Source organism: Chiloscyllium plagiosum, chromosome 3, assembly GCF_004010195.1.
Source record: "Chiloscyllium plagiosum isolate BGI_BamShark_2017 chromosome 3, ASM401019v2, whole genome shotgun sequence".
Classification (NCBI taxonomy): domain Eukaryota; kingdom Metazoa; phylum Chordata; class Chondrichthyes; order Orectolobiformes; family Hemiscylliidae; genus Chiloscyllium; species Chiloscyllium plagiosum.
In genome coordinates, this window is record NC_057712.1 from 40,980,871 (window position 1) to 40,990,972 (window position 10,102).

Here is a 10,102-nt window from a genome sequence, read left to right on the forward strand (position 1 = left end):
AGTGCGGTCTAACCAAAGTTTTATAGAGCTGCAACAAGGTCTCACGGCTCTTAAACTCAATCCCCCTGTTAATGAAAGCCAAAACACTATATGCTTTCTTAACAACCCTGTCCACTTGGATGGCAATTTGAAGGGTCTATGTACCTGCATACCAAGATCCCGCTTTGGATCTTGAGGCATTGCATTTTGATAAAACAAACAAAGGCATGAATTATATGGTTAAAAGTAGAGTTCTGAGTAGTTTGTTGAACAGAGAGACCTGGGGGTTTAGGTGTATAATTCTTGAAATTTGCATCATGTAAACAGGGTAGTTAAGGTGTTAACATACTTGCCTTCATTGCTCAGACCTTTGAGTAAAAGAGTTGGGATGTCATGTTGAGGTTGTACTGGATGTTGGTGAGGCTACTTCTGGACTACTGTGTACAGTTCTGGTCACTCTGCTTTAGGAAGGATATTACTAAACTGGAGAGGGTTCAGAAAAGACTTACCAGGAATGGAATGTTTGCGTTATGGAATAGGCTGGGACCTTTTTCCTAGAGCCTAGGAGGTCTGAGGGATGACCGTATGGAAGTCTATAAAATCATGAGGGGCATAAATAAGGTAAATATGTGGGGTGAGGCCAATATTAGGGGCCATATTTTTAAGGTACAAAGAGAAAGTTTTATAAAGAACACGAGGGGCAACTTTTCTTTTACATAGAGTGGATAGTGTATGGTGTATGGTGTGACCTTCCAGAGGAAGTGGTGGATGCAGGTACAGTTACAGTATTTAAAAGACATTTGGACATTTGGATAAGTATATGGATAGGAAAGATTTGGAGGGAATTGGATCAAAAGCAGGAAGATGAGACTAGTTTAGTTAGGGAACATGGTCAGCATGAACTAGTTGGACTGAAGAAGTCTGTTTCTATGCTGTATGGCTAAACCTATTTTTAATCCCAAAATAAATAAACTCAAACAACACAGAAGGTAGCAAAGGCTCTGTAGCAATGATAATTGAACAAAGGACAAAAGAAAACCATAATTTGGCTAATGGTTTGAAAAACAAAATATAGGTTTTGAGAAATTCTCACAGTACAGACGGTTCCTTCTAAGTACAATCAATTGCTGATAGCCATGGACTTGATGAAAGATCTTTTCATTGATTTCACTTTGAATGAAGTTCCAGCTGAATCAAAGGCTTAGAGTAGTGATCAGAGTTCCGATTTTCAGGGTTACAAAGTAGTTGAGCATCAAGATTTAGAAACTTTATCAGATTCCCAAGAAAGTTGGCCAAGAAAAGGGTGGAGAAAGATTTGCAGCCTTATTGCAGCTTTGGAGATTTTCTTCCTTCTAACTCCCTTGGCTTGTTAGACAAAAGCCAACAGTACAGTGGCTTACAATCTCTTCCAGAGCCAGATTTTCCAACCATTGAGTGCAAAACATCATTATCTCCCTAAAAGCTTTGACTCTTTTTTTTGTTACCCCAGAGTCACTTGCCTGCCTGTGAACAGTGGGTTAATTACAGCCATCATTAAACTGTTGACCTCATTTCTAAGAAACCCTTCAAAGCCCTGGTAAAAGCAATTTTAAATCCAAAATGTGACCAAACAGTACAATATCTTCCAGTTTTTACATTGTCCATAAATAACTCCCATACAAATATGAACTGAAATTTGAATTTCTTTTTTTATTGATTAAGCAAACTCTTGGAAATCAAACAATTTCTAGGAGACCATAGTTGCTCATTTCTCTGTGACATAAAGTCTACTCCACTTTATGGAACACAATCAGTTCCCTTTTTGAAACATTGTTGTACTTCATATCTGCTGAATACAGGGACTTCTACTATAATGCGATTGTTGTATTCTTGTGCAACCCCATGTTAAAGAAAAATTGCACTTTAGAATCCGTGCTTAAAGAGTTGGCGATGTAATCGTGCTACAGCCAACACATGTTAAAAGTTTGCGCTTTAGAAATGGTGTCCCCAATTTGTCATTTGTGTTATAGTGAACCCGCGTTTCATTAACACGAATTATAGCAAACTGACCTGTATTTTAAAGCATATATTGGTTAAACCGCGATTCTGGCCCCATTAGTTTAAATGGTGCTGTTATTACCCAATTTTCTTATAACATAGGGTTGCACGAGAACGGAACTACCGCGTAATGGCAGAACCGACTGTAATCCATTCCATAAATCAGACACATAACTGGTAGAAAGAATTCTACCTAACTTAATTCTGATCTTTCATTTTTAGTGCCACTCCATAATTCTCCCATAGTGCTCTGTCTCAAACAACTTGAGAGAAGGCGTTTGGTATGCTTGCCTTTGTTGGTCAGTGTATTGAGTATAGGAGTTGGGAGGTCATGCTGCGGCTGTACAGGATATTGGTTAGGCTACTTCTAGAATACTGCGTTCAATTCTGGTCTCCTTGCCAATGGAAGGATGTTGTTAAACTTGAAAATGTTTAGAAAAGATTTACGAGGATGTTGCCAGGGTTGGAGGGTTTGAGTTATAGAAAATGGGTGAATAGGCTGGGGCTATCTTCCCTGGAGCATGGAAGGCCGAAGGGTGAACTTATAGAGGTTTATAAAATATTGAGAGGTATGGATAGGGTGAATAGTCAAAGTCTTTTCCCTAGCATAGGGGATTCCAAAACTAGAGGACATAGGTTTAAGTCGAGAGGGGAAAGGTTTAAATGGGACCTAAGGGGCAACTTTTTTATGGAGAGGGTGGTACGTGTGTGGAATGAGCAGCCAGAGGGAAGTGATGGAGGCTGTTACAATAATAACATCTGGATAGGTATACGAATAGGAAGGATTTAGATGGATATGAGCCAAATGTTGGCAAATAGGGATAGATTAATTTAGGATATCTGGTCCGTGCTGTACATCTCTATGACTCTTTATCTCACTTTTACGTTTTACAATCTTGCAGCATATCCTCTCTGCTTGAGCCATTTAGACCCAACAACAACAAAAAAAAGAATTTGCATTTATGTAGCAACTTTGATAACCTTAGGATATCACAATTTGTTTTTGAGCTATCCATGTCAATTTTATTGCAGTTAAATACTGTAATGGTTAGAGTGATAGGTTAAATTGAGTTTCCAGCACAGAAATAGATACGTTGGCCTAACAGACCATGTGCAAGCTGAACTGGACTGGTCAAGTAAGCACTGTGGCTACAAGAGCAGGTCAGATGCTAGGAATGTTGCATTAAGCAACTCACTTCCTGATTCATGAAATTCAACCATGTCTAAGGCACAAGTTAGGAGTGTGTAGGAATACTCCCCATTTGCATGGATGAGTGCAGCTCCAACAACATTCCAGATACATGACACCGTCCAAGACAAAAGCTGTCTGCTTGATTAGCACCCCATCGACAAATATCAATTCCTTCCACCACTGACACTCTGTAGCAGCAAGTATACACTATCTACAAGACGCACTGCAGAAATTCATCAAGGTCCCTTAGCCAGCACCTTGCAAACCCATGTTCACTGCCATTTGGAAGGATAATAGCAGCAGGTACATGGGAACATCACCATTTGCTAAGTTTCCCTCCTTGCCACTCACTATCCAGACTTGGGACTATATCATAAAAATCAAAAGAACTGCAGATGCTACAAATAAGAAACAAAACTAGAAGTTGCTGAAAAAGTTCTGAGGAAGGGTCACCGGACCCGAAATGTTAACTCTGATTTCTCTTCACAGATGCTGCCAGACACGCTGAGCTTTTCCAGCAACTTCTGTTTTTGTTTCTTGGAAATATATCACTGTTCCTCAAGTGTCACTGGGTCAAAACACTGGAACTCCATTTCTAACAGCATTGTGGGCTGTATCTATACCAAGTGGACAGCAGCATTTCAAGAAAGTAGCTCACCACCATCTTTTCATGAACAAGTACAGGTGGGCAATAAATGGTGGCCTAGCCAGTGATGCCCACATCCTATGCGTGAATGAATAAAAAAAGGCTCTTCATATTCTGTAATTTGAATATGACATTAATTACAGCAGTGTGTATGGAATGCTATACAGCAACAGCTTGCACTTAATGCTGAGTATTTGCAGCATTTCCAGTTAAATATTTAAGGTGACCAAAAGCTTGGGCAAAATAGAGCTTTAAGGAGTATCTTAAAGGAAGAATGTAGAAGTGGAAGTTTGGATATAAGCAACAGAATTTTGATGAGCGCAAATCCATGAACAAGCAATCATAGCAGAATACTATATAAATAATTGAAAGATTTGGATTGAATAATTTGATAAGAGAATAGAATATTTATCAAAAGCAAAATCTATCTAGAAATGCAAAATAACTCTGAATGTTAGAACTACTCTGATAACTCTATTCCTGTCATCACATTTGCTAAATTTTTAGACTAATAATCTTTCATCAGAAAGAAAGAAAATTTGCCACCTATATTGATTCAGATAGAGTAACTTAAACACTTCAGTCCTATTTACTCCCGCATAATGGTTTGGAAAACTAACATTTTCAGTTTCCAATGAAATATATATATTGATTTTAAAATATTATGCATGATATTTCAATGCAGCTTTGTTATTGACCTACCTTATTTAAATTGCAGGATTTGACTGGAATCTGGTCTTTAAATGGGATTACATGACTCCAGAACAAAGACGAGCTCGTCAGGGTAATCCAATTGGTCCCATTAGGTATGTATAGCCATGGGTTTTATCATTAATAAGTATAGCTGTAATAGTGTCACATCAGAATTCCTGTGTCACATTTCCTTGTTTTGTTTCAAATTAGGCAAGTACGTTCCTGGGGAATTTCTTGTGGCCGATTGCCTGATATGCAAATTTCTTCCAATAAGTTTTTTTTCAGAAAACAGAGCAAAGCAGAAATTCAGAGCATACAAAGATATTCTCCCATTAGAATAAAATATCTTGTATCACAAGAATGTGAAGACAAATTCTCCCCAGTATAATAGAAGTTAAATAAAGAACTTTGAATATAGGTATGTCCTCAGGTTCTACAGTTACGAAGAAAAAAAGTTGTTAAATTTCTAGAACACTGACTGCAAGACGTCCCAAAACACTTTCCAGCCAGTAGCACACTCTTTTGAAGCACACTCACTGAAGTAGTAAGAAACATGGCAGCTATTTTGTGCATATTGTGGTGTTAATTGTGTTGCTGGTGTTAATTGTATGTTCGTTAGATTTTTTAATTGCCTTCAGATAGCACTAATTATTGTGCTTATATGTACAGAAACAGGCTGAAGTTGGTTGTTGGGTTGTAATTGCATAATTTGTAATGTATGTATGTAACTGAAAAGTTGTAGGTTATAAAGACTAGGCTGCAGTGTTCTATGCTTCACCATCTGACAATTTGTTGAGGGATAAATAAAGAGCCCATAAAGGCTCCTGAGAGACAGGGGAAACGCCTTTTCATCTCTGACTATCCAACCATATTTCTTGAATCCAATCCCTCACTTAGATATTTATAAGAATTTTATTTAGTGTTTTCAAGAAATCCCCAGTCCTCAGTTGCAGCTGATGAGCTCATGTGAGAACCATTCAGTTAATCTTCTTTGGTCAATGATGCTCATGCAATCTCTTTCTGACATTCCACATTTTAAATTCTTGGTAACATTTACTATTCGTTTCTTTCTTCCTTTACCCTGCTACCATTTCCAGGGTTCCTTCCCACTTGACTGAGAGTTTCCCTTCCAGGGTTCTGAAGTCAGTTTTCAAGACCCAACCTCTTGATTTTGCTTGTTACCCCCACATGTTCTAAGTGCTGTGTTCTGAATCAGTTAAAGTCAGAAGCGAATCCCACAGCCACCATTACTGAGACCTGTATCTCAATTGTGAGAGCATAATGTTCTGGTTCCAATTCCTCCAAATTGCATGTCTATCCTTTTACTCAAAGAAGGTATACATGATCAGACTGAAACCTATTGTCCCCAAACTGGTGTGTGTGGTGTTTCAGGGGGATCACTAAAAACCTAGGTTGAGGCAATTCTCATAAAGGTAAAGAATATTATTACAAAAATTTCAAATGCTGTAATTGCTACTACACTGGGGAAATGTAGAGTAGTAGGGGGTAGGAAAATGGGTCTGGGCGGGATACTGTTCAGAGGGTCAGTGTGGACTTGTTGGGCCAAATGGCCTGTTTCCATACTGTCAGGATTGTATGATTGATAAATTTAATTAATTTCTCCACATTTGTAATTTTATTTTTTTCATTAGTCCCAGTCGCAAAACTATTCAGATTTGTACAGACCACTGATGACAAAAGAAAGGACTTTTAAATTAATTGGTTGACTACCTTAATGTATATTCTTTGTATGTCAAATATGATATTAAATCCTGACTAAGTTTATTGCACAAAATGGGCATTGGCACTTTCTGTGTACAGTTACAGATTTAGCAATTTATCTTTCACAAAGAATTGTCATGTCAGACAACCAATTTTCATCTTTTGTTATGGCTTAACATAGCTTTTACTTAGTTTCTGTTCAGGCTTTGATTTATCAAGGTACTTTGAGCTAGAGAGCATTTCTTTTCAATTAATGTAAACATTTTGAGTGCTTCAGAATTAATTCCTCTCAATGACTTGATTGAATCTCAAAATTATTTATGTTGTTTCAGGGTGGGTTTACAAAAAAAACTTATATTAATTTAGCATTTTGTACACTCTTTGAATGCCACAAACTAATTACTACTAAAGTGCAACATGGCTGTGAGTTTGCAAAGCTAGAACCAATAAATAGCAAATAAGATGAATGAGTATTTGATCTATTTTAGGTGGACAAAGTTAAAAATCACACAACACCAGGTTATAGTCCAACAGATTTAATTGGAAGCACACTAGCTTTTGGATCGCTGCTCCTTCATTAGGTGGTTATGGAGGACACAATTCTAAGGCACAGAATTAATAGCAAAAATTTACAGTGTGACGTAACTGAAATTATACATTGAAAAATACCTTGTCTGTTGAGTCTTTTATCTGTTCGAATACCATGATAGTTTCACTTCTTTCATGTGTAAATCACAAAACCTTTTTTTAAAAGTTGCATTCTCAGGTTAGCTGTAACAATGGGCATTAGCTAGACAATATGTTGAAGGTGTTAGCCCCCTGTGTTCTCTGTCTATGTCATGATGTTCAGATTGATTCTAATCTAAAAAGTGAGAAAACAGAGTTTTACATGAATTAATACAGTTTTTGAGCAAAGTACAATGTAACTCTGCAAGTACAAATTCACCCCACAAAATATATGTGTGCATGTGGGTCTTTGTGTGTGCGTGTTTGGGTTGGGGGGTTGTGAATGTCTGTGAGAGAGAGTGTATACGTCTGTGCATGAGTGTGGAGTGGTCTAAGTCTCTGAGAGGATGTCTGTCTGTCTGTCTGAGAGAGAGAGAGAGAGAGAGAGACATGAACCCAAGGTCTCGGTTGAGGCCCTCCCTATGGGTATCAAACTTAACTATCAGCCTCTGCTCGGCCACTTTTCGCTGCTGCCTGTCCCGAAGTCTGCCTTGGAGGATGGTCACCCAGAGGTCTGACGTCGAATGTCCTGGACCACTGAAGTGTTCCCCAACTGGAAGGGAACACTCCTGTCTGTTGATTGTTGTGCAGTGCCCATTCATCCATTGTCGTAGCTTTTGTTCGGTTTCCCCAATGTACCATGCCTCAGGGCATCCTTGCCTGCAGCGTTTTCTCACTTTTTAAGATTAGAATCAATCTAAACTTTTTAGATTAGAATCAATCTAAACATCGTGGCATAGACAGAGAACACAGGGGGCTAACACCTTCAACATATTGTCTAGCTAACGTCCATTGTTACAGCTAACCTGAGAATGCAACTTTTAAAAAAAGGTTTTGTGATTTACACATGAAAGAAGTGAAAGTATCATGGTATTCGAACAGATGAAAGACTCAACAGACAATCAAGGTATTTTTCAATGTATAATTTCAATTACATCACACTGTAAATTTTTGCTATGAATTCTGTGCCTTAGAATTGTGTCCTCCACTATCACCTGATGAGGGAGCGACACTCCGAAAGCTAGTGTGCTTCCAATTAAACCTGTTGGACTATAACCTGGTGTTGTGTGATTTTTAACTTTGTACACGCCAGTCCAACACCGGCATCTCCAAATCATATTTTAGGTGGAGTTGGTTGAGGGGAAATTGTTGGCTTGAACTCAAGAATTCTCCAGTTCTTCTTTGAATAATATCATGATCTTTTACATCCATCTAACAGACACAGGTGGAGCTTTGATTTAATAATTCATTTGAAAGATATCTTTGCCATTGGAACAGTTCTCAAGAACAGCATTGATGCCAGTCTAGGTTGGATTCCTTTCTGAGGTGCTATTGGAACATATTATTTACTCCATGGAAACGCTTGAGACTAGAATGTCTCCATTAAACCTCTATAAAGCTCTCCTGTTTTGGCTCTTTTTTTTAAAAGCTTAGCTTTGAGATCAGTGAGGTAGAAATCACAGTAGTAATATTGCAATACAAAAACTTACATGGTGCTGCTTGCTTTACTGGGTCTCCATTTTAATGTCCCTTCACTGGTATCCCTTGAGTGCTCAATGGATACAGTCTTTCTCAACCCTTCATACACTGAGATTGGCATCTGCCAAAAACCAGCCCTACCATATTATCATAGCTGATCTCGGGCCAACACAGAATCCACTTTAGCCCTTCAAGATTTAACTTTGGAGCATTGATTTGCCTTCTGCTAGGTCACTTCACATGCAGGGAGACACAACCAACTCAGAGATGCTTCTTATGGCTCTTAGCTTTATTTGTTAATTGTGCTTACTTGATGGCTGCCAGCCTCTGTCGATTGCATAGTTTTATAGTCAGAACAGGAAGGTTTGTAGTTGTGGGGCTGAGTTGGATGAGAGAGCCATTGAGTGGAAGTGCTTCATGTCCGAGAGAACTTGGTAGTTCATGAGCATTGGTGAGGTTTGTGTGCAGTGGCAAAGGTAGCGTGAGTATGAGGTAGCAGACAGAAGATGATGCCACTTACTGCTTATTGAATGCAGAATATTGCCCACTTATTTGAATGAAGAAAAGGCTGAAGAAGGGCTTATGCCTGTTCCTTGGATGCTGCCTGACCTGCTGCGCTTTTCAGCTCTGATCTCCAGCATCTGCAGTCCTCACTTTTAACCTACTGCGAATCCTCTTACAAGGATGCCTTCCTTGAAGAAGCTCTCTTCCTCCCTCTACAAGGATTTCAGTGAGTCCCTCTCTCACTGCACACCCCAGGTCATCTCCTCTGCACAGAAGCTCTTCAGCCATGTTCTCAAACAGACTCGCTACCACAGCCACATCTCCTTCCTCAGCACCTGCCTACGGAACCGACTGATCCCGCACGGACTCCGGACTACGTTCCGACCAACAAAATTTGGATCCAACCAGGACAACCAGTACCTAAAACAAATCCGAAGCCTCCAGCAACAGACCTCCCTCTGGATCCTCCGCTCCACGCTTGCAGACATGCGCCGCTACCTACATTCCCTGCAATTAGACCTACCCCAGCTCAGGACAACACTCTCTCAGACCTGCAAAGGACCTCTACTATTCTTCATCCACAGAAGAATCCATACACTAAACAAACATTTCTTCCTAGCCATATCGGAAATTAAAGACAGTAAGTACCAAAAACTTTCATGTACTTACCCCCACACTCTGGGTTCCTCAACTGTTCCAGAATCTTCCATCGGCCTCCGAAATCAGTCCGGCACCATTAACCACGCGGCCGCTACAGCGCCCGCGGCAACAACTGCCGCAATAGACCAGGACGTCACTTCCGCCCCCACCGACCTCGCAGCCTCCGCGATCGCCGCCCAGACAACCGCCTCCACGATCGCCAGGTAGACCATCGCCGACAGATTCGTGGCCTCCGAGGCTATCGGGAATAACACTGTCTCTGACGTCGCCACAGCCACTTCCACCCCCTGGGTTGCTGTCACCGCAGCCACTTCCGCCCCCAGTGATATCACTAACCTGCACGACCACAACGCCGCATGTGTCTTCGCCCCCACGCCGATCTCTGTCACCACGCATAACTCCACCCCCACGCCGATCTCTGTCCCACGCCTAACCCCGCCCCCACGCCGATCTCCGTCACCACG

General features: G+C 40.3%; 1 protein-coding gene across 2 annotated transcripts in view; it reads left to right on the forward strand.

Annotated features, from left to right (window-relative positions):
- galnt2 (UDP-N-acetyl-alpha-D-galactosamine:polypeptide N-acetylgalactosaminyltransferase 2) overlaps positions 1–10,102 on the forward strand; it is a 118,702-nt gene that overhangs the window by 83,844 nt on the left and 24,756 nt on the right. For both annotated transcript variants that reach the window (XR_006309879.1, XM_043680988.1), the window contains exon 9: positions 4,573–4,660. Coding sequence is in view for 1 of the 2 variants with exons in the window: in XM_043680988.1 (XP_043536923.1) it covers positions 4,573–4,660 (88 nt within the window). In the remaining variant the exon portion in view is untranslated. The remainder of the gene's footprint in view (positions 1–4,572; positions 4,661–10,102) is intronic.